This window comes from Emys orbicularis, chromosome 2 (assembly GCF_028017835.1).
Source record: "Emys orbicularis isolate rEmyOrb1 chromosome 2, rEmyOrb1.hap1, whole genome shotgun sequence".
Classification (NCBI taxonomy): Eukaryota; Metazoa; Chordata; order Testudines; family Emydidae; genus Emys; species Emys orbicularis.
The window spans coordinates 118,166,190-118,191,233 of NC_088684.1; the positions used below are offsets into that span (position 1 = coordinate 118,166,190).

Genomic DNA, 25,044 nt, shown 5'->3' on the forward strand with positions numbered 1-25,044 from the left:
CATACTAGGTACCAAGCAATAATGATGAGGTTTGCATGTTTCTAGCTGGAGAAGGGGCAATAAACTAAGGGTAAACAAGACCAGGTAACTATTTAGAGGAATGTTACTAACAAGCTAGATTTATAGCCCTAGAATGATTTAACGGCTTAAATGTATAAACATGCCTTCGGTAGAGAGGGGAGGGGGAGTAGAGGGAGGAATGGTGTGGGGGGGTGGTAGAGGGGGAGAGAGGGGGGGCTTAGTTGTAAAGTATAAGAAGAGAGAAACTGTTTTTGCTGGTGTGCTCGATTTGAGACTTGCCTGTCTCCTTGCACCACTTTGAGATCTCAAATAAACTTTGATTGTTTCTCCACCCCGGTATGTTTATTGGCGCGAAGCACACCGGGCAACGAACCCCGCTGTTGTTGTCCTCGGGCCTCTGTGCCGGCAACACTCCCACACCTGCAAAAAAAAGTAGGGCTGGCATTAATAAATGCAGGAGGTGCTGAGTTTAGAACAGACGTCTGGGTTATCTCACATTATTAAAATGGACAAAACGTAGTCATAGCACAAAGCTACTGGGGACAGTGACAGCTAGCATGGCCCCCGTTCCCCCCGTAGCCAGGTTGGCTGCACCTCACAGCTACCTGCATTGGGACAACCAACCTAGTCCCCGTCTGGCGCAGAGTCCCCCTGCTCCTTCGCATAAGCGCGGGGGGAAAGGAGCGCTTCCCATAGACTTGACAGAAGAACAAGTTCGCACATGCGCAACGTGAACCTTACGGAGCACCTTGCTTGAGCGCACTAGGGGCCTCGAAAATGAAACCGTTCGTCCGGCACATGTGCGTTTGAGGTTCTGGGCATGCGCCCTAAGGGCCAGAAGAAAGCGTACGTGTTGTTTAAGTCACGTGATCCCCTCCCTCTTCCCCGGCGGAGCCACGTCCTCTGCGGTTCGGGGGCGGGGTCGGAGAGCGTGCGTGGCGTGGCGTGGCGTGGCGTGGCGGCGCCAGGTTCCCGGATGGAGGCGATGGTGAGCGCCATTTGGGCAAGAGCAGCAGCCGTGGACGGCGCTAGGTAGCTGCTACTATGAGATCCCCGACCCAGCTGCTGCTGCTTGTGCTGTTGGCCTTTCCCGCCGCTCTGTTGCTCGGCGGAGTTCGCGGCGGCCCGGGTGAGGACGCGCGCGCTCGTGTTCGGGGAGACGTTGATATTTGAAATTCGAACGGGAAACGTTAACCGCTTCCTGGAGCGGGCGAGCGCGTGAGGGGCTGGGCCGGGGCTTCCCCGGGTGGGTGGAGAGACCAGGTTCCTGGTCACAGAGTGTCGGGCGGGGGGTTGGCCCGGGATCCCCCTGTGCAGTTTGGAGGCGGCCAGGTCCTGCCTTCCTGGTGCCTGGCGGTGCTGGACGTGCCAGCGGCAAAGGCAAGCGCCTTCCCCCGCGCTCAACTGGGGCGAGCCGGGGGGCGCGGGGAGGTTGAGCTGCTCGCTGTCCGCGAGGCTGACGTGTCACTGGTCTCCCCACTCCGGCTACCGGCCCTCGCACGCCGCTACCCCTGACCAAACTGCCCCGGGTCCGTGGCTTCATCCCGGACACGTGCCGCACTCCCCGGTGCCTCCTGGACGCCCCTGGCAGCCGGACTAGCCCGCGCCGGTACTCGGGGGTAGGTGGTGTCTCTGGCGGCCGAGTGGTCTTCCCTCGATCGGTCACACCACAGCGCGGCCAGCCTCGGGGGCAGGGACTGTCCTATTGGCCTGACACGTCGGGCCACAGTTTGTACTGCTGCAGTGAGCAGTAACTTTCTAGCGGGCACCTTCGCTTGGGGGGGGGGGGGGGGAGGGAGCATCATTTCAAGGCAGCCAGTAAGGGCTGTGTGACTACGCAGAGCGGCTGCTAAATTACAGCAGGGAGTGCTTGAAATGGCCGTAAGGATCGTTTTTCTGGACTTGCTATATAAATTGATGAGTGCCTACTTTAAAACGGCAAGAAAATGCTTTGGCAGCCAGTCTTCTCTTCTTCCCTGCCCCGACGTGTCCTTCAAATAATAAAACAAACACTCACGTCTGTTTACACTGTAATTGTATCTGATTTATGCCTTGAAAATTGCTGATAATATTAAGTTGAAAGAGGGTTGAAGGGTAATGCTGTATTTGCACGCTCTTCTGCCTGGGTACTGTATCAGATATCATGTGTTCCTCTTCCCACAAAAAAAGCAGCTCTCTTTTTCTACTATTGCCACATCATCATTCCTTCTGAAATCCATTGAAGGGATCGCAGATTAGTGTGTTGTTTAGGAAGCACGTTTATGTAGTGAGATATAAAATAACATAGCAGGCACTGGCTATAGTTAAGGTTATGTCATGACTTTAATTATAAATCCAGTATTCACAAACTCTTAACTTTCTGAAACCTTGTAGGGCTGAAATTATTTCAATTAGTTGTGGCTAAGCAGTAAACTTGAAAAGTTTCTGAAAGTCTTTCTACAAATTGCTAAACATAAAATTTGAATTCTACAGATGTTCTAATCCTCACAGAGGCTTAGGGCCTAGATCCACAAAAGGATTTAGTAATTGTGATGCTGAACCTTGTGACACCTAATTTTTAGGCACCTAGAAAATCACAGGAATTATACTTCAATTTAAGAAGCCTGAATTAGGCGCCTAGGCTCCTATATAAAGAGTGGGGAGAATTAGGCCTGGGCTACACTGAGGGGGAGAGGGGGTTTCGAACTAAGATACGCAACTTCAGCTATGCTATTCGTGTAGCTGAAGTCGAAGTATCATAGTTCGACTTACCTGGCCGTCCTCACGGCAGCAAGTCGACGGCCGCAGCTCCCCGTCGACTCAGCTTACTCCTCCTGCCGAGGTGGAGTACAGGTGTCGATTCGGGGGTCGATTTATTGCGTCTAGGGAAGACGTGATAAATCAATCCCTGATAAATCAATCCCTGATACATCGAACACTACCTGCTGAGCCGGCGGGTAGTATAGACGTACCCATAGACTGCAATCCCCTAAACCAGCAGGATAGGCAGGGAGCTGCCTAAACTAACCAATGAGAGATGCCAACTGGAGGGGTATAATAAGCAATCTGAATGAGACTGTTTTAGTGCCACACTAAATCCAGATTTTTCTCTGGTCCAGGAGAATTGCTCCTAGCCTGTTTGGGTGTAAGTGCCCTGCAAAGCTGCTGTTTTGCTTACAAGTTCCTTAAACTTGATAACTTTGGATTTTTCCTCTATTTTTGGGGTAGAGTGAGGAAGGGAAAGCAGGTGAATTAATTTTGTTTCTGTAACAGTGAAAGGTCACTATGAACTTGAAATCTCTTAATCTAAAATGAGTTGAATAGCTCCAGGTACTGTATCTACCCTTGATCTCCCTGACAATTTTTTTGGATTTACAGTCCCATTCTACTATATTTTAAAACAATATCTTTCCTACTTAGTTGTAGGTAGGTTGATGCCTCCAGGCCTCGCTCAGGTTTTGGGCCCACAGGGGAAATAGTAAAACTGATTGCACATGAAATGCTGTCAAATGCATGAAGTAAATAGGGATTTTCTTTCTTTTCTTTTCAGTTAAGGTAATTTTAGGTGTAACAACAGGTAAATTAATTCAGACAAATGGGGTTAAGTTGACTGTCTTTCAGATCACAGTGCTTAGAACAGTGGGGGGTCTTATACATAGATTGAGTTATTCATATGTATGTTTGTAGAGTTGGACCTCTGAATGCTTGTCAGGAAATTAAAGTTCACTTTATTATAAAAGGTGTGGCTATGTTGTGCAAAGGTGTTCATGTTCTTAAACATGATAACTCTTAATGTTTGATGAAACCATGCCATTCAATAGAAAATGTAATATGGTCAAGTTAATGAGACCCTTAATTTTCTTGTTGTTGAGCATTTAAATAGTTGATCGTGCACACCTGCAGTTCTGTTTCTGGTGGGGCGCCCTGCATGAGCCATATGATTGGGGACTAAATTTGTAGTCTTCAAACTTCATCAGTATGTGCCTACATATTTTAAATGTGTGTCAGAACTCACTTTTACAAATGAGGATTTGAGCTAATTTCATAGGTGCTCATATCATGAATGTGATAAAACGCCTAATGACTTTGAATTAAAGTGCAATTGATCCAAACCAATTATAGATGTGAATGCCGATATTTGTGATGGGGGAAGAATTTCAGAGCAGGTGTGGAAAAATAGCACAAGGTGACTTTAGTTATAAATCCACTATAGCATTCTGATCATTTTGACCTGCTAAAGTGAACTTTCTTAGGTCCTTGAATTGTATCCTTTGCTATAATTTGATATATACTATATGATATTAGCAAGGCCCTTGCCTTAGTATTTATCGAGTTCCCCCCAGCTCCCCAAAAATCCCAGATTTTGAAGAAGCTAGTATCTGGATTTTACCTTCCCCCCCCCCTCAATTTTGATGTTGGGGGAGGGGGGCGAGGGGACCCAGGAATCTCACCGAGGAAGCGGATGGGGTCAGGAGGGTGCTCTGTCCGGCAGGGAAAGTGGACAGGGCTCTGTGCAGGCAGTCGCGGCTCCCTGCTCATCTCATTCCCCCAACGTGCATGCGCAGCAGCCACCAACTGACAGTTACCCTCCTCTGCCCAGGCATGCTGAGGAGGCTGACGGGGATTCTGCGAGGAAATGAATAGGTCTGCACTGAAGGGCCAGGTCAGTTGGGTTCTCTGCCCAGTAGGCGAAGTAGACGGGACTCTGTATCCTGGAGAATGAGATGGGCAGGAGCCAGGTCCCAGTAGCTGAGAGAGCCCACACACAACTCCCCTTACCCCTGCTGGAGAGTGTTAGTACTCATGGGGTGCAGCCTTCCACTCCCCTCCTGACCTCAGCCCTTCAGTGCATTCCCATTCACTTCCTCTGTACAGGGGGGAAGCAAGAGGGGCAGGGAGCCAGGCTCCAGCACCCAAGACCACCCAACCAGTATGTCATGAGTACCCTGGCTCCCATGAGCACTGAACACCCCTTCTCCCATCTCCTGCCTGCTGCCTTTTGTTTTCATATTTTACCAATTTTCACCTTTTTAATTTTTGAATAAACACTGATATGTTCTTAGGAAACTTAAGAAAAAAATAAAACTGAAAATGAGAAGGGCTTAGATCAGGGGTCGACAACCTACAGCACGCGTGCCAAAGGTGGCACGCAAGCCGATTTTTGATGGCACGCGGCTCAGCCCACCGCTGCTCTGGGGTTCCGGCTGCTGCCCCGTTGCCAGCCAGGGTCCCGGCCACCGGCCCCACTCAGCGCTTGCTGCTGGCCTGGGGACCCCCAAGGAGCCCCAGGCTGGCAGCGGGCTGAGCAGGCCGGCGGCTGAGACCCTGGCTGGCAGGAGCCGGCGGCCGGAACCCCAGAGTGGCGGCGGGCTGAGCGGGACTGGTGGCCGGGACCCCAGACCGGCAGCAGGCTGAGCCGCTCAGCCCGCTGCCAGTCTGGGGTTCTGGCCACCAGCTCCTGCCAGCCGGGATCCCTTAGCCCGCTACCAGCCTGGGGTTCTGCTCACCCAGGCCGGCAGGAGGCTGAGCGGGGCCGGCGTCTGGAACCCAAGACTGGCAGCAGGCTGAATGCTGAGTGCAGACTGGCAGAGGGCTGAGTGGGGCTGGTGGCTGGAACCCCAGACGAGGATCCCAGGCAAGGATCACACTAAATTGATAAGATCTGCATTTTAATTTTATTTAATTTTTTTTATTTTAAATGAAGCTTCTTAAATATTTTAAAAACCTTATTTACTTTAAATACAACAATAGTTTAATATAGACGTACAGAGAGACCTACAAACGTTAAAATGTATTACTGGCACGGGAAACCTTAAATTACAGTGAACTTGGCACACCACTTCTGAAAGGTTGCCGACCCCGGCTTAGATGTTTGATTCCATTTAGTTCTAATTTCAGACATTTTCCCATCTTGAGCCAAAATATTTTGCAGTATAACAAATAGCAAGGGATAGGTAATGAGCACTGGAGCATCTAGTTTAGCTCAGTGGTTCTCAAACTTTTTTTTCGTGGACCACTTGAAAATTGCTGGGGGTCTCAGTGGACCACTTAATGATATTTCCAAATGTTGTTTGTACCATTAGCTAACTATTGTAAAGCGCTTTGGATAAAAGCGCTATATTAAAAAAGCCCCTTAATAGGTTTTTTGTTCTACAAATAAAAGCACACAACTCATATTTTTGTATCAGTAGTCTTACCTTTCTAATGCAAGGATATGCCCTCTCTCCCCCGCCGCAGCAGCCCCCGAGATGGGGCTGGGAAGGAGGGGGGGTCTGTCCCCCACCGCAGCAGCCCCTGAGCTGAGGCTGGGAAGGAGGGGGGGTCTGTCCCCTGCTGCAGCAGCCCCTGAGCTTAGGCTGGGAAGGAGGGCTGTCTCTCCCTGGCAGCTGCAGCCCTAGACCCTGGGAAAGTTGCCTCTTTTTCTGGCCGCTGCAGCCCTGCACATCTCAAATTCCCCCCACCCCCTCTTCTCACCCCACTGCCCCCTCCCACCGACACCTTATTCCCCCCAAGACCACTACCTCACTTTATACGTGTGACTTCTCCAGCGTCCAGGCACCTAATTAGTGGAGCCATGCCTGCGTGGCTCCAATAATTAGGTGGGTGGCCCTTTATTTTGTTGTGTGCAGCCGCCCAGGCACGCACCTTAGAGGGGACTATCCGCAGACCACCTCAATTGAGCTTGTGGACCACAGTTTGAGAACCTCTGGTTTAGCTGAATGTACACATAAAATGGTGCATTTATTTCTGGCTTTTAAAGATTTCTCAAATATAGTCCAGATTCTCATAGACTTTAAGGTCAGAAGGGACCATTATGATCATCTAGTCTGACCTCCTGCACAATGCAGGCCACAGAATCTCACCCACCCACTCCTGTAACAAATCCCTAACCTATGTCCGAGTTACTGAAGTCCTCAAATTGTGGTTTAAAGACCTCAAGGTGCAGAGAATCCTCCAGCAAGTGACCAGTGCCCCATGCTCCACACTGCAGAGGAAGGCGAAAAAACTCCAGGGCCTCTGCCAAACTGCCCTGGAGGCCCCAATATGTCCCATTAGCACACACAATGTTACTTTACCTATCCCACAGTTGCTGAAATGTATAATGTCATTTGCCTGCTCGGTCAAGGTGTGTTTGTGATACGAGGAACAGAGTGGAATACTTTGAGGCGTGTTACAGAGCTGTGATTATATTCGGAAATCTGTAGTTTGCACCTTTCAACATGTAAGAGCAAAAGGAAGAGCTGCATGTGTACCTTTAGGATCCAGTATGCATCGTTTCAATGCAGAATTGTGTAGGTTGTGTCAGCAGCAGGGCATACAGCTTTTATTACTAAGGATCTTGTCAGCTGTGAGATGGAATATGAGAGAACTAATGCTTTAATGATGGTTAAGTGAAAGTGTAGGTTTGAGATAACTGGTGAGTAAGCACAAGGGAGGTGCAAAAGGCTGTGAAATGGTTCTTAAATTGTACCTGTGAGTCTTTCTAAGAAGTTGGCTAAGGGTATGTCTACACTGCAATTAGACACTCATGGCTGGCCGTGTCAGCTGACCTGAATTGTTGAACTACATGAATGAAAGCAATCCAAACAGTCAGATTCCTCAATATACATAAAATACCATGATTTTATTAATCCTAATGATTACTAAATTAATTTGCATCTGATTTTTCAACTTCCTGTTGTATAAATGTTTAAAATTTAGTGGATTACTTAGAAATAAAGAACGAGGAGTACTTGTGGCACCTTAGAGACTAACAAATTTATTTGAGCATTAGCTTTCGTGGGCTAAAACCCACTTCATCAGATGCATGCAGTGGAAAATACAATAGGAAGATAGATCGATAGATATACACACAGAGAACATGAAAAAATGGGTATTGCCATACCAACTCTAATGAGACTAATCAAATAAGGTGGGCTATTATCAGCAGGAGGGAAAAAGACTTTTGTAGTGATAATCAGGATGGCCCATTTCAAACAGTTAGAATCATAGAATATCAGGATTGGAAGGGACCTCAGGAGGTCATCTAGTCCAACCCCCTGCTCAAACCAGGACCAATTCCCAACTAAATCATCCCAGCCAGGGCTTTGTCAAGCCTGACCTTAAAAACCTCTAAGGAAGGAGATTCCATCACCTCTCTAGGTAACCCATTCCAGTGCTTCACCACCCTTCTAGTGAAAAAGTTTTTCCTAATATCCAGCCTAAACCTCCCCCACTGCAACTTGAGACCATTACTCCTTGTTCTGTCATCTGGTACCACTGAGAACAGTCTAGATCCATCCTCTTTGGAACCCCCTTTCAGGTAGTTGAAAGCAGCTATCAAATCCCCCCTCATTCTTCTCTTCTGCAGACTAAACAATCCCAGTTCTCTCAGCCTCTCCTCATAAGTCGTGTGCTCCAGCCCCCTAATCATTTTTGTTGCCCTCTGCTGGATTCTTTCCAATTTTTCCACATCCTTCCTGTAGTGTGAGGCCCAAAACTGGACACAGTACTCCAGATGAGGCCTCACCAATGTCGAATAGAGGGGAACGATCACGTCCCTCGATCTGCTGACAAGAAGGTGTGAGTAACAGTAGGGGGGAAATTAGCATGGGGAAATAGGTTAGTTTGTGTAACTCTCCAGCGCATCATCAAGGATCTACAATCTATCCTGAAGGACGATCCCTCACTCTCCGATTTTGGGAGACAGGCCAGTCCTCGCTTACAGACAGCCCCCCAACCTGAAGCAAATACTCACCAGCCACCACGCAACAAAAACACTAACCCATGAACCTATCCTTGCAACAAAGCCCGTTGCCAACTCTGTCCACATATCTATTCAGGGGACACCATCATAGGACCTAATCACATCAGCCACACTATCAGAGGCTCGTTCACCTGTACATCTACCAATGTGATATATGCCATCATGTGCCAGCAATGCCCCTCTGCCATGTACATTGGCCAAACCGGACCGTCTCTACGCAAAAGAATAAATGGACACAAATCAGACGTCAAGAATTATAACATTCAAAAACCAGTCGGCGAACACTTCAATCTCCCTGGTCACTCTATTACAGACCTAAAAGTCGCAATTATTCAACAAGAAAAACTTCAAAAACAGACTCCAACGAGAAACTGCAGAACTAGAATTAATTTGCAAACTGGACACCATTAAATTAGGCTTGAATAAAGACTGGGAGTGGATGAGTCATTACACAAACTAACCTTTTTCCCCATGCTAATTTCCCCCCTACTGTTACTCACACCTTCTTGTCAACTGTTTGAAATGGGCCATCCTGATTATCACTACAAAAGTTTTTTTTCTCCTGCTGATAATAGCCCACCATATTCGATTAGTCTCATTAGAGTTGGTATGGCAACATCCATTTTTTCATGGTGTGTGTGTATGTGTATGTATGTATATAAACTTCCTACTGTATCTTCCACTGCATGCATCCGATGAAGTGGGCTTTAGCCCACGAAAGCTTATGCTCAAATAAATTTTAGTCTCTAAGGTGCCACAAGTACTCCTCGTTCTTTTTGCTGATACAGACTAACACGGCTACAACTCTGAAGCCTGTTAGAAATAAAGAACACTTTCATATCAGCTACACCAAATGTTATAATCTTACAATAATAAGACATTCATGGTAAAATCAGGGGTCTAAGAAGCAGCTTGGTTACTTCCTAGTACCCTAAGGCAAACACCTTGACAGACCTTATTTTCACTTTTTTCTCTGCAGTTGTGTGCACCAAAGCTTTAATTTGTTTTGAAATTGCTGGTACATAAATTACTAAATTTTAGAAACTTATTCAATAGAAACTGAAGTTTCTAAACTGATAGTGATTTCTGCTTATACAGACCAAAACTTTTGCATAATATTTTGCAACTAAAACCTCAAACTATTTATCTCCTGCCAGTAAATGTAAGTCTTGGAAAACTGAAGTATGATCCCAACATCCCGTTAGTCAACCACACTTACAGAAAATAACTTCTGTTATTTCCATCTTGTTTTGTTACTAGGTTCAAGTTTACTAGTTGCAGCCCAAGATGCTACGGAGGATGAAGAAGCAGTGGAAGATACGGTAGTTGAAGATGAAGATGATGAAGCTGAAGTTGAAGAAGATGAACCCACAGACTTGGTAGACGTGCATACATTTTGTTTCAAAGCATTAGATTATACAGCTTCTTTAAGTTAGAGGTTAGATGGATTAGAAATATGGATTTTAGTATACCGTATTTAATTTCTTTAAAGTGGCTAAAGAGAAATATAATTAAGGACCTTAGAAATACTTTCAATTTGGGCAACTGGGAGGATATAAGAGGAACAACTAAATAGTAATTGGAACACTGGCTGTGCCTAACAGCATCTTAAAAAGAGAACACTAACTGAAATTGCACAGTTTGTTTTTTCCCACTTCAACATTCACCTTAAAAAGATAATGGTATTTCTTCAGTGTAAATTTGGTTTGTCATATTGTCTCTTTGAAGTCTCACTTAAGCCCTGCAATAATGTTTGAAGTCTAGTTTTGAGGCATATTTTTGCTTCTATTAATTACATCTGCAGTCTGAAATAAAATCACCAAGGTACATTTGTCGTGCCACCAGAAATGTCACTTTCCTTTTTGAGGTAACTATTTCAAAATCTTGATGTGATATGATTTATGTAGTGTTACTAGTCACCTCTGGCAGATTTAACATTCAGCTGTTAAATACCTCGTAGAGGCTAATCTCTTGATATCCACTCATGCACATTAATGCTAAGAAATTAAAATGAAAACTTGAGGTGTGGGAATGGGAAAATAAAGGAAAATGGAGAGAAGATGAAAAGAGGAGGGTGTTTGTGAATTTTTATATATAATAAAAGCAAAGAATTGCTAGATTACTGCTTGATAAATACATTTGATGCATTTTACTGGTTTTCATCAAATTTATTTGATGCCCTTCCATACTACGTGACCAGCTTAACAGCAGTCAGATACTATTCAGCAGGAATTAAATATTGGTGGTATTAATGGAATACATTCAGTGTACATTGTCTATTTAACCATCTCTAGTAGTAAGTTGAAAATTGTTAAATAGTGTTCAAACAGTATAGAACTGGTTTTGTAATAACACAAGATGTGGCTTTGCATTGAGGCATGAGATATCTTTCTCTCTGGTTAGTAGGCTTAGTTCTTGGGTTAGTAAGGGAATAGAGGTAAATTTTTGAAGTCCTAGGGATGAATAAAGTAGTGAACGCTCTAAAAATTTCCTGTGTGCTTGATTTTCTTCAAAAAATATTTGGTCCAAGAATAAACATAAGAATGTAAGCTTAACTGAAGCCTAACCTTGACCAACAAGTTGACAGCACTTGGTTAAAAGTAACCTTCACACTCTAACTTTTATGTGATTAACAGTATCTCTCACAATATATCTACAGAGTTCTACAAGTAGAAAACAATATTATAATGTGAGGTGTACCTCATTTCAAGGATTGTAGCATTGGTAATATCCTTACCAGGCTAGAAACACCTTTTATTATAAATAGCTGCTGCCCTTAAGAATTCCTAGATTAATAGTAAATCACTACCCAAATTTTTACAAGACATAGGATGCCTTGTTTCAAAAGTCTGTCCTCTTATTTGGAGATGGAAGGACAGGCAATTGGTATACTATTATAAGATAGGGATGAGAAAATGAGGCCTGTCCAGAATGTGGACTCAGAGAACAATTAAAGGGACTGAGTTCAAACACAATACAACTTTTTTACCATTAACATCTTAAAATTCAGTGGAAATAGTCTTTAAACAAAGATTTGTCTGCAGCAAAACTTACTTTTTATTGTCTAAGCTATATTCTGTAAGACCTTTGTTTTAATAAGCGACTGACACCATCTTGGAGTGGGTATGGAAACTTGCTTGAATTTTTGAAGTTATTTTTAGACAGTTCATTTAAACAGTGATTCTCCTGTTGCTTTGTGATCAGAAGCCTTATCCTTTAGGTAGAATTGAAAGGTGTTTGTCAAGACATCAGTTGAGATTATCTTCCTTGTAACAGTTGACTACTTCTGACTCCTAAAAAAAAGTGTCAAAGTACTGCACTGCTTTAAATGTTTAGTCATGTCATCAAATAATGCAGAGACTATACAAACTTATACACCTAACTTGGTTAGTAAACAGGGAATTATATTTTGGCTATTTAAGTAGTTACTTAAAAATCTTCTTAATATGTTTACATTTAACACAATTTTATATTGCATAGACAATTATTTACAAGAAGGATGCCTTGTTCTCGATTTTCACTTTATTATAAAGTAACTAGATGCAGAGGGATAAAACAGCCCTTGGCTTAGACCAAGCTCTTTGCTTGTTTTCAAAAATAGAGAACAACCACGTAATCGGGGAAAACAAGACTCCACAATTTTAGATTACCAACTTCTAAGCACCTCTTGTACTCTAGAGCCTATGAATATGGTAATCATGCTGCATTTAACTCTGTGGCCATTTACAGGGCTGGAGAACTAGCAGCTCAGGGTCAAAGAGAAACAAACAGCAGAGAGTTGACAGTCTGTCACATCTGTTACAGCAGCAGCTGTAAATGTTTTGTCCCACTGATTTTGTTACAGGATGCCACACAACAAAATACTTCCGTTACACTTAACGTATAGGATTCTCATAAAATGTGCATATTCTTTGCTTCACCCTTTATTATAGGTTTTTCAAAAATTTCTCTTGTCTTAGATAGAAGAAAAAGAGGAAGAAGACTTATCAGGAGAACCTAAAGCCTCACCTAGCGCTGATACAACTATCTTGTTTGTGAAAGGCGAAGGTAAGATGTGCACAAGTCCTGTAGCAATCTAACAAATGCTTGGCTGTTGCTGACTAGTCGCAAGTTTTAAATGTCATTACACATGCATAAAACAATGTTGAAGCTCTAATAAAGCACTGTACAGTTTTGTTAGGGCTGAGTTTAAACTGGGATTCTTGTGCACTTTAACACTGGCATGGCATATAAAAACTTTTTTCTAACTTTATGATATTATGTTCTAGACTTTCCTGCAAACAACATTGTAAAGTTCCTGGTAGGCTTCACCAATAAGGGTACAGAGGATTTTATTGTGGAGTCTCTTGATGCCTCTTTCCGGTACCCTCAGGACTATCAGTTTTTCATCCAGAATTTCACAGCTCTTCCTCTGAACACAGTGGTTCCACCACAAAGACAGGCCACATTTGAGTACTCATTCATCCCTGCAGAGCCTATGGGTGGTCGTCCCTTCGGACTGGTTATAAATCTGAACTACAAAGACTTAAATGTAAGCCCAATTTTGGAATTACTTTTACTCCTTCAAATTAAAGTGGAATTGTGGGCAGGAAGGGAAAGGCTAGTGTTTTAAAAAACACTTAGTGTCTGTGTAGATTACATTAAATGCTTAGACCAACTTATTTTTTCTGTTATGGATATGAATTTGATTGTAGATCTGTACATGTTTTGTGTGCTATAAAATTACACTTGAACTTCCATTAGCTAGGGACATTATAGCACTTAAGGATAGTGAATGGTGCTCTGTCTTTACAGAAAATCTTGACTTTCTCCTGAGATCTCGTAAACTCACTGGGTGAGATTTGTGTAGTCCCATGAATTTGAATGAGTGAGCAATGCTGGCAAGTGTTGTCATTAGCTTTTTAAAAGATTTATCAAAGGCACTAATGGGAGTTAGGTGCTTGGCTCCCATTGACTCTCAGAAGGAGTTAAACATCTAACAGCTTCTTGCACCTTTGAAAGTTCTCTCCAGTGAACAATGTAATAAGATCCTCGGGTGCTCAATAGAACATCTCTATCACACTACAGAAAGACATGAAATTAGTATAGCATTTGTGCTAAAGCCATGGATGCTGTATCACATGTTCTTATGTAAGATTTTTTTTTTGTATTCTACGTACTTACCAAAGGTATTGCTCTGCAAGTCTTCAGCTAGCTCCAGTTTCAGAACCTCTTGCAGTGTTTTCTCCCATAGCTATATGACTTACCTTTTTGTTGTGAGCTAATCAGTTCCTCTGCTCTCCACATAGTAGTTTGTCCTCAGCAGAGGTTTTAGAATCTCATCACATTTCCTTGGAAGGCATTACAATTATGAGAGGTTAAACTGATTTTAAAAAAATCATCATTGTTGCAGGGCAATGTGTTCCAAGATGCTGTCTTCAATCAAACTGTTACAATTATTGAAAAAGAAGATGGATTGGATGGAGAAACGTAAGAGAAATTTGAACTTGCTTTTGTTGGTAGTACATCAGCAGTAATGTACTGTTATATGTGGCCACTTAAAAATGGCCTCATTTCATGGAATGCTGGAAATCCTGTATGGCCTGGTGATGGTAGAGTATTCAGAAGAGGGGAGAGGAAATGTTAACCCAACACCTCAGAAATAGAGGCTGTGCTTTCTTGTTTAATGTGAAATAAAACTGATTGGATATGCAGTTAAGAAATTCTGTACCTAATTCATATTTCAAAATATAGCCATAATATTACTATTTCAGATAGGATAGTTTTCACTACTTTTCTGTCTCAGATCCAAGTCCAGAGCATAAGTGTGGCCTATTGGGAATTGCAGGAATAGTCTCAATCTGAGGCTGTATTCCTAAATAAAATTATTTGTAGGGAGGAAGGGTGTCACAGATGGTTCAGGGTATTGAGATGTGGTCCACATTTTGAAGGCTGAAGTACCTGTGATATACAATTTTACTTCTGAGGCACTGTTTTAAATTAGTCTAAGTTGCAATCTGAGGGATTCTTTTCAGGTGGCAACATGTGAATTTTTAGTCTAATTCCTAGTTAACCATATGCGCTCCTCACAATTTTGGGGAAATGCAAAGAGGCTAAAGGTGAATTGCTGTGAAAACAGAATTACTTGTCCCTGGAAGTAGCTTGCAGTTCCTTGTAGGGAAACTTTTAGCTGCTTTACTTGATCTGTGGATTAGAGGCATTCCTTATGAGCATTCAACTAAATCGTTAAAAGAGAGAAAGGAAATGATGTGGTACTCTCACTACTTGTTGCAAGGATGTGGCACAGTACATACTTGTTAAACGTACATTAAAATATTGTGTGTGGCATTTTCAAAAGCACCTACATCACCCTTTTGAAGAAGATACCGAGCATTTACAGAGGACTGTGTACTAGAATTTGCCTGCTTAGCAAATCAGTTTTCAAAAGCTTACTGAAAACGTCTGTCTTTTGATGAAGATTCTGATTAAGCTCTTTCTGCAATGATTTTTATGAAAACAAGAAGTCCGGTGGCACCCTAAAGGCTAACAGATTTATTTGGGCATAAGTTTTCGTGGGTAAAAAACCCACTTCTTCAGATGCAAATAAATCTGTTAGTCTTTAACGTGCCATCGGACTCCTTGTTGTTTTTGTGGATACAGACTAACACGGCTACCCCTCTTATACTTGGCACAATGATTTTTATGGTTCATAGATTTAGAACTTCTTGTCAGCTTCAGCTTGTAAAATTGGTTAGTTTAATACCTTGGAGGATGATCTACTGTTCATAAGAATAAGGGAACCTAACCTCTTAAATACTGAATGAGATTTAAACTATAATTGGAATCTATAGAAAAAGAATTCAACTATCCACTTAGTCTGGGAAATGTACAGGCTGTTTCAGAGAATTCAGCTGTAGAACACTCTCTCCGTAAGTTCTAATTTAGGTACCCACTTCTTAGGATGCTCCATCACCAGTAAAGACTTCAGGGTATCCTTGCAACATGAGCATTGAGGTGGTGTATACTACAGAAGTGATTATGTAATGGGGCCTCATAGCTTTTGTAACTGATTAGTAAATTAGCAGTCACATTTATTCATTCTCTCTCACTCACACACACCCCATTTTAGAATTTGGTATGTTACGTTAACTTTAGCAAATGTGAACTTAGAGAAATGTCAGTAGCTAAATACATACACCTCTACCCCGATATAACGCGACCCAATATAACACAAATTCAGATATAACGCAGTAAAGCAGTGCTCCGGGGGGGGGGGGGGGCTGCGCACTCCGGCGGATCAAAGCAAGTTCGATATAACGCGGTTTCACCTATAACGCAGTAAGATTTTTTTGGCTCCCGAGGACAGCATTATATCGGAGTAGAGGTGTATTTGTTGAAGTCTACCAAATGGCACTTTTTTGTATGAAAATTTACCCTGTTTTTCCAAGTAAAAGTTAAGATTACTGTAACTTATGCAAGCCAAACAACTCTATTTGGTTTACTCTGTATTTTACAGTACTTTGTATTAAGCTTCATTATTTCTCATCCTCCATTTTTTCCTGAGAGAGATGGGAGAGAGACCTCAAAACTTATTTAAAAAAAAAAAAAAAAAGTGCTTGTAAAACCACACAATATGCAGAGGCACTCCAAGGACCTGATAAAATTTCTGCAATTACTTCTCATTCTTTGTTTTAAACAACTGATTAGACTTCAAACTGAAGATGACCCTACATTTTTTTTTTTTTTTTTTTTCTTCTCCCTCTTACCAAATAAGAATCTTCATGTACGTGTTCCTGGCAGGACTTGGCCTACTTGTCATTGTTGGTCTACATCAACTGCTAGAATCTAGGAAAGTAAGTAAGCAATTATGTACACTTGTTAATCATATACAGTATTCTGTTGATACTGAAGTGTTAGCTTCCAATCAGAGCAATACACCTTTTGTGGCCTATTATGGCACAAAAGAACTCATGAAAATTTAACTTTGATCAGTGAAATTGAAGGGAAGCAGATTAATACTAGAATTCCTCCTAGTCTTGAAACAGAAATGTGTCTTATGAGCTGTTTTGTAACTTGAAAAAATTATGCTGATGAGTTGCTTGTCTACCACTACCTTTGCTTACCTTCTTCCACCATAGGAATGGTCAACCTTGTAGAATAAAAGGCTCTGGTGTTTTCCAAATGTCAGGCGTGTGCAGCTACAAAACTACATTTTCACGTACTCTTTACAACCTCATTGAAGTCCTTCCTCATTTCCTGCTGTTATGTCAGCTGTTAATGCCCTGTCTTAACTTGTATTGTAACCTTTGGGATTGGGATCATGTATTCCTACATGTTTATATTTGCTTAGCATGATAGGCCTGAGTCTTGAACACTATCATCATATTACAACTAATGGTTTGTCGTCATACTGATTTGGCCAAGTAGTACATCTAGTGAAAGTGTAACTCAACACTCCAGGTACCACAAGGGTGTTGATTTCAAAGAGTAATAATAGAATGCTATTAGGGAAAAATCCTAACTTTTTCAAAATGATAGATCATAAGTATACTGGAGATAAGAGTAGTGTTTTGTAGATTTGTGCTTTTTTGGTAATTATTTTAATACTGTACTGCATCACTTATATGTATGGAGTTGTATGGGAATCTAGATATAATTCCTGCTACATGGAATGAGGATAATCTGAATTTAAAAGCGCAAGATCTGACACTTTATAAGAGTTCTGACAAATTACTTAAGGTGTCAAGTTTGCTGAAGTTAGGCTACAAGGAGGGCTTGACACTGTAACTGTTCACAAGCTTAAAGGTGTATTATTTTGTGTTTGCTTAATGACAGTTGGCTTTTACTAAATACAGGAATTCCTTATTTAGGTTTAATACCCTGACATTTGTACTACATAAAGCTTCCTTATGGAAGGTAAATCTGTTCACATCTCTGTGTGAGATAAACATATTCTTGCCTCAAACTCTTCCAGAGAAAGAGACCAGCACAGAAAGTAGAGATGGGCACATCAAATCAAAATGACGTTGACATGAGCTGGATTCCTCAAGAAACTTTAAATCAGATCAGTAAGTAGTAAGCCTTTCACAACTAGGGTATGATTCACTTGTTTTATCAAACTGTAAAAAATTTTTTTTCCAGATTCTTAAGCCATCTGCTTCATGAAACAAGTTCAATCTAGAAGTATCTTAAGTATATGCACCTTTTTGTAATAACTCTTTTGCGTATTACACAGTAATTGGTTATTTTAAATAGTGAGCTGTTTTTAAAGGTAGACTCTAAACAGACTTTTGTAGAGCTAACAGTGGCAGCCACCACAAACTTTGCCTGCCTGCCTGCTAGTCATTTTCATTATATTCCATTTCACTGGTTAGCTAGAAGCGAAGTCCAAAATAGGTGTTACATGGCAGAAGTGATCTATATAGAGGCTTTTTTTAAAAAAATAAAACCTTTTCTTTCTTACCCATGCTTTCATAGACTGGCTTTCAGCACTGCTGACCCTCCAACCAAAGTTTGATCACAGAAATCTGAAGGGGTCCTGCTGAGAAGTCCTAGTGGAATAAGACATTTTCCCATTCCCTCCCCTCCGAGTTTTCAGTCTGTAGAATGAACCCATTTAAGACTATCAAATGATCATCAAAGTGTATGATCTTGTACTTATCAAACACAAAACATTAAGACTAAGGTTGTGTAGTTGTATTGGAGTCCTAAATATCACTAACTTCTGTTAAGAATGCTAAACCCAAATTCAGTATCTGATTTTTCTAAGGCTGTTTGAATGCTTGTGGATATTTCTAACTTCTCTTTTGCTGTCTTTTCTGTTTTGCTTTCCTGTGGCTTCAGTGCAGAGTAGAAGAGGTGAGGCATTTAAACTTTGGTGCTTTATAGTAACTGGGGGGCTTTTACTATGCATCTACACTAACTGGTCTCTAGTAAAATTCTAATTCATCGCTGTATATGGGAGTCAGTGTAATAGCATGAAAGCACTGGTAAGATTTAGGGCCGTCAAGCGATTAAACAAATTAATTGCACGAACAATAATAGAATACCATTTAAATATTTGTGGATGTTTTCTACATTTTCAAATATTGATTTCAATTACAACACAGAATACAAAGTGTACAGTGCTCACTTTATATTTTTTTTACAAACATTTGCACTGTAAAAAACAAAGTATTTTTCAATTCACCTAATACAAGTACTGTCATGCAATCCCTTTATCATGAAAGTTGAACTTACAAATGTAGAATTGTTTTATTTTTGAATGCAGTTATTTTTTGTACACAATGTAAAACTTTAGAGCCTCCAAGTCCACTCAGTCATACTTCTTGTTCAGCCAGTCACTAAGGCCTGGTCTACACTAACCCCCAAATTCGAACTAAGGTACGCAACTTCAGCTACGTGAATAACGTAGCTGAAGTCGACATACCTTAGTTCGAACTTACCGCGGTTCAGACGCAGTCCACACGCGGCAGGCAGGCTCCCTGTCGACTCCGCGGTACTCTTCTCGCCGAGCTGGAGTACCGCAGTCGACGGCGAGCGCTTCCAGGATCTATTTATCGCGTCCAGACCAGACGCGATAAATCGAACCCGGAACTTCGATTGCCAGCCGTCGAACTACCGCGGTAGTGTAGACCTGGCCTCAGACAAGTTTGTTTACGTTTGCGGGAGATACGTTGCTGCTTGCTTCTTGTTGACAATGTCACCTGAAAATGAGAACAGGCATTCACATGGCAGTGTTGTAGCCAGTGTCGCAAGATATTTACGTGCCAAATGCGCTAAAGATTCGTATGTCCCTTCATGCGTCAACCACCATTCCAGGGGACATGCATCCATGCTGATGGGTTCTGCTCAATAACAATCCAGGTCAGTGCGGACCAAAGCATGTTCATTTTCATCATCTGAGTCAGATGCCACCAGCAGAAAGTTGATTTTCAGTTTCAGTGGTTCTCGTTCTGTAGTTTCCGCATCGGAATGTTGCTCTTTTAAGACTTCTGAAAGCATGCTTTACACCTCGTCCTGCTCAGAGTTCGGACGGCACGTCAGATTCTTAAACCTTGAGTCGAGTGTTGCAGCTATCTTTAGAAATCTCACATTGGTACCTTCTTTGGGTTTTGTCAAATCTGCAGTGAAAGTGTTCTTAAAATGAACTACATGTTCTGGGTCATCATCCAAGACTGCTATAACATGAAATATATGGCAGAATGTGGATAAAACAGTAACAGACATACTATTCTCCCCCAAGTAGTTCAGTCAGAATTGAATTAACACATTTTTTAACAAGCATCTTCAGCATGGAAGCATGTCTTCTGGAATGGTGGCAGAAGTGTGATGGGGCATATTAATGTTTAGCATAGCTGGCATGTAAATACCTTGCAGTGCTGTCTACAAAAGTGCCATGCGAACACCAGTTCTCACTTTCAGGTGATATTGTAAATAAGAAGCTGGCAGTATTATCTCCCGTAAATGTAAACAAATGTGATTGGCTGAACAAGTAGGACTGAGTGGACTTGTAGGCTCCGAAGTTTTACATTTTTGTTTTTGAGTGCAGTTATGTAACAAAAAAATCTACATTTGTAAGGGTACGTCCAGACTACCCGCCGGATTGGCGGGTAGTGATCGATCTATCGAGGATCGATATATCGCGTCTCATCTAGACGCGATATATCGATCCCCGAACACACTCCCGTCGACTACGGAACTCCACCAGGGCGAGCGGCGATAGCGGAGTCGATGGGGGAGCCGCGGCCGTCGATCCCCCGCCATGAAGACGGGAGGTAAGTCGAAATAAGATACATTGACTTCAGCTACGCTATTCCTGTAGCTGAAGTTGCGTATCTTACATCGACTCCCACTCCCTAGTGTAGACCAGGCCTTAGTTGCACTTTCACGATACAAGTACTGTCATGCAATCTCTTTGAGGTGAATTGAAAAATACTATTTTTACAGTGAAATATTTGTAATAAAAATAATGTAAAGTGAGCACTGTACATGTATTCTGTTCAATATATTTGAAAACATCCAAAAATATTTAATACATTTCAATTGGTATTCTATTGTTTAACAGTGCGATTAAAACTGCGATTAATCACGATTAATTTTTTTAATTGCAATTAATTTTTTTGAGGTAATTGCGTGAGTTAACTGCAATTAATCAACAGCCCTAGTAAGATTACGACAGAAGTTTGGGTGTTGCAGGTAAACAACGTATTGCAACATCTAACATATATAGATCCTCCTTTAGTTTTAGTATTCTTGTGACTCTTGTTTTGGTAGTCTAGTTTAAAGTGCACAGCATTTTATTCCCCTCATAGTATTGCATAGATGAAGGCTGCAATTGTGAGGAAACTTAGTGAAAAGAACAAAAATCATGCATATGAAACAAGGTCATGTATCTCATTTTAAACAGTTAGTTCACTTTTAGTACAGATAACTGCATGTGCCATAATATCTCTTGCATGTAGAATTTTGCACACAGTTAGTCAAATCTGTGAAACTTTAGAAATCTTTATTACGGTGTGGAACTACTCATGACCAGGACAGGGAGAAAGGTAGGTGAGTACTGCAGCAGCATCCAGGAGAATACCACAGTATGCACCTACTGTATGAAATTAGTTATGCAAGCTGATGGAAGTAATAGTGGCTATGGATCTGTGGCCTTAGATAATGTGGCATGTGAAGTGTAAGAGTAACCATTAGAAAACTGACAGTTATATGACTCGTGAGGGACACTGGTCTGCTGGATTAGGCATGGATGCTATTGAGACCTAGTTTATAATCTTTAGGCTGACACTGAGTTGCTGTGATTGTGGGCAGACTACTTAAACTTCCTGTGCCTGTTTCCCTATCAATAAAATGGGAATAGTATTTTCTTACCTGATAAAGGTCTGAGGACTGGCTGTTTGCACACTGCATCATAATTGTGAAATGCTATAAAACTATTGGGTCCCTTCCTGTATCCTACCTATTTCTTTCCACAGGTCTTTTGGTGGGGAGGTAATGGTATAAAAGACACTAGAAGGAATAAGGAGGTTTGTAGAGGGAATGTGTATCAGAATTATGAAAAGGTGCATAAATTAGCACCAGAGGATTTGAGTAAAATGGAGAGATTGATAGGGGTCTCAACAGCAAGGCATAAAATACTCTCCCTGGAGCCATGGGTTCAAATTTAGGCATGGATTTATATTTTGGATTGTATTAATTCTTCTACTCTGTTTTTGTTTGCACAAAAAGCATCCCTAGAGCAAAGGACAGTTGCAGGCCTGCCATAATCCGTTTTGTAAACTACCAGGATTAAACATCAAATGATTTTATAGTATTGTAAGGCTTGAATGATTCCTAGAGTCATGGGATTTAAAATCATCATGGCTAATATCTCTTTTGCCCTGCTGAATTCTGATATGGTTACCTCAAACCATTAAAGGAATACTTGATTCCAGCTGTCAGCTGGTAAAGCATTACTCTCTAGAGGTTGATATGATGCTAGAAGATAATATGCAAACTGTTGAAGGTGTTTAGTTAACGGAAGGTAAGTGTAGGGTTTTTGGCATGGCTTCTAAAGGAACTGATAAAGCGTGTAATCCTTTTAGCTGGGTACAGATTAATGTTTTGAATGCAAAGCATCTTTCATTTAGGGTGTATTTTAGCATTTTTATTTTTATTTTTTTACAAACAACTAAATATAGTCAGTCCCGTGAGGTATGTGTCAAAGAACATGAAGATTTATATGCCCTGAAGTTAAATAATAGATTTTAAATACTATGCTATTAGCATGTTCAAAACCAATCAAGTAAGTTTCTCTTTCATCCCCAATCTGCCTCCTGCATGGCAGTGTGCTGGAAAGCCAAATGGCAATTTCCATTCTATTCAGGAAAAGCATGAGAATATTTTAAAAAAGAAAAATGTGCCCTTTTAATCTGATGTACTATTTGCAGCAGTTTAGGTAATCTTGTCTCCTTTTCTCCTTCAGATAAAGCTTCACCCAGGCGGTTGCCGCGCAAAAGGGTACAGAAGAGATCAGTGGGATCTGATGAGTAAATGTTAATTAATACAACAATTCAGCCTTTACTAATCCTGCCCCTCCTCCCCCTTTTTTTTCCTGGATTGCAGTAGTGCACAGAATCCATATCAACATGAGGAAAATACTACTTACTATTTGGACTGATCAATTTATCTGACTGGTGATAACATTGCTGAAAACATACTTCTCATCCCTTTTTTTAAGATAACAAAATTGCTTTGGGGGCAGGGGGAATAAGAGTTAACCATTAAGGTGTGTGTGTGTATAAACAATTGATCTTAACAATCATTGTGCTACCTGAAATGTGCCTTTAGAGTCCTATGTAATGCTGGCTTGTCATCTGAAACCTTTCTGAAGTGTTTTCTCTCCCCCGCCCCCCAGAAATCCAAATGTGTAGTTGCCTAATCTAGTCTGATTGTATCCTGTTTATATAAGAGACTTCATGCCTTTTTATTATGTAGTATCCTAAAGTTATGAACTTCATTCTTTGCTGCACACATAGCTACTTTTGTTAGGATTTTTTGTATTTTCCTACTTCAGTGATGATGCACTGATTATCTGGACTTTTTTTAAATGTAGTTAGTATTCTAAAGGCACAAGCAGGTGTAACTGCTTTTAGCAGTACAGAATTTTTTTGCTGCTGTTTGATATAATGCGCACACTGAGACCTAAGAATCCAAATGTATTTGTATAAATGTTAGAGGGATTTTTACAGCAGCAAAATTTGTGAAGCATGGAATGGTATGTAATCTATATAAAATTCTTTTTACAAAACCCCCCGTTATATCTGTTTAAATTGTTAGTTTATTTAACTGGTGCCAACAGTTCTGGTATTTTGGACCATAGAGAGCTTTGGAATGCTTGCTCAAGTAATTAATAGGCCCCAATTAGTGTTCAGTGACTTCCCCACCCTTACAAAAACTAGAAGAATCACAGGTAGCAAAATGCATTGAGTTTCATAAGTTATATTGGATGCAAAAGATAACTGTCTTATGAAGTTGTATGTTATGCAGAGACTCTAGTTAATGTACAGTAAAGAGACTAATTTTAATTTCGAATATAACCTGCAGGTGTACAAAGCTGAGTTTTTAAATGACAGTAAAAAAGAAATTAACTTTGACCCTTTCTTTTGTGAAGTTTTGATCTTAGTGAAGTACTTAAATTTTGTTGTAAAATACTCATAGTTTTTTAAAGTAGCTGAGTCGTAGTGAAATGACAGCTATTGGAAATACCTAATTGTTACTCAGACTTTAAATTAGATGGTGCTTCATGCAAGTTTTGTTTAACTTGCTTCTTCAGGTTGATAATTCCAGTATATTCCCATTATTAAATACATGCTAATTTAACATACATTTAAAAGATACAATGCAAGCTATGCACCCTCAAATAGGATTTGTTTTGTAGAAGACTCTAGTTTCATGATTACTATGAACTTAAGTACAGATCTGTCACTAAAAATGTATAGGAGAATAAGTTTTGGTATAGGCAACTGAATTTCAGTCCTGCATTCTCTGATTGACAGTAAAAGGAAGGAACATAGGGTCATATTTTTGTATACAGATATTTAGGTATCTAAAGATATAGATAGGTGCTTCTGAAAATCCAACCTGTCTGAATCATTAGGTGCCTAAATACCTTTTTTAAAAGTCCCTTAGTCATCATTTTGAAGTTTGCTCAGTTTGGGAAAGGCAGTGATTTGGGACGTGTAGTTTAGTTTTATAGTTTTCCTAGTGCTTATTTCTTGATCTGCCTTTGTTCTGCAGGGACTGAGCATCTGAGCCAATGACAGATGAACAATACCTGCAAATCACTTCACCACACTCGGTGTGAAACAGGGTCTAAGGTCTGAAACTCCCTGTACTGGCGCTACTATACTATAAACTTCCCTGTAAATGAAGTGTGAAGTATTTTGACTCTTGTCTTGGTGTGGAAAGTAACTTTAGAAACATCTACTTCCTGTTTTTAAAAGTGCTTGACTTACAAACTTAACATATAACTAGCCAGTAAAGAATATTTAATTACCACACTGCAGGATCTAAAAGATTATTAAAAGAAATCTTGTACAAGCTGATCATAGTAAATCAAATACACTTAATCAGTTGAATGTTACCTTCAAAACAACAACTTTGTACATCAGCTAATGCAAGCAACAGGCCACTTCAGCTAAACGGAGGATGGTTTATCAGGTTATATTCATATTTCTCCTGATTCAGCAAAGCAATTAAGTCATCAGGGGAGAAACTGACTGAACCCTTTGCATTTTAATCTCAGGATTATGCCTGGTATTTAAATTTACGGT

At 41.1% G+C, this 25,044-nt stretch overlaps 1 protein-coding gene across 3 annotated transcripts; it reads left to right on the top strand.

Annotated features, from left to right (window-relative positions):
* The first annotated feature begins 970 nt into the window (after nucleotides 1-970).
* On the top strand, nucleotides 971-24,642 carry SSR1 (signal sequence receptor subunit 1). 3 transcript variants are annotated; one of them, XM_065397776.1, is made up of 9 exons: nucleotides 971-1,150; nucleotides 10,007-10,125; nucleotides 12,706-12,793; nucleotides 13,015-13,277; nucleotides 14,139-14,215; nucleotides 16,500-16,578; nucleotides 17,700-17,793; nucleotides 22,695-22,758; nucleotides 24,509-24,642. In XM_065397776.1, the coding sequence occupies exons 1-9, from the start codon at nucleotides 1,066-1,068 to the stop codon at nucleotides 24,513-24,515; spliced, it is 876 nt and encodes a 291-aa protein (XP_065253848.1). In that variant the 5' UTR covers nucleotides 971-1,065; the 3' UTR covers nucleotides 24,516-24,642. The 3 variants fall into 3 exon arrangements, with proteins under 3 accessions (XP_065253848.1, XP_065253850.1, XP_065253849.1); XM_065397778.1 differs by having other exon boundaries at nucleotides 22,695-22,729; XM_065397777.1 differs by lacking the exon at nucleotides 24,509-24,642 and having other exon boundaries at nucleotides 22,695-23,522.
* The last annotated feature ends 402 nt before the right edge of the window (nucleotides 24,643-25,044 follow it).

Excerpts from the sequence above, each read along its gene's own strand:
- SSR1 (XM_065397776.1), top strand. The coding sequence starts at position 1,066 with ATGAGATCCCCGACCCAGCTGCTGCTGCTTGTGCTGTTGGCCTTTCCC. Across the intron at positions 10,126-12,705 it reads AAGATGAACCCACAGACTTG|ATAGAAGAAAAAGAGGAAGA; the intron begins GTAGACGTGCAT and ends CTCTTGTCTTAG. Across the intron at positions 13,278-14,138 it reads TGAACTACAAAGACTTAAAT|GGCAATGTGTTCCAAGATGC; the intron begins GTAAGCCCAATT and ends TCATTGTTGCAG.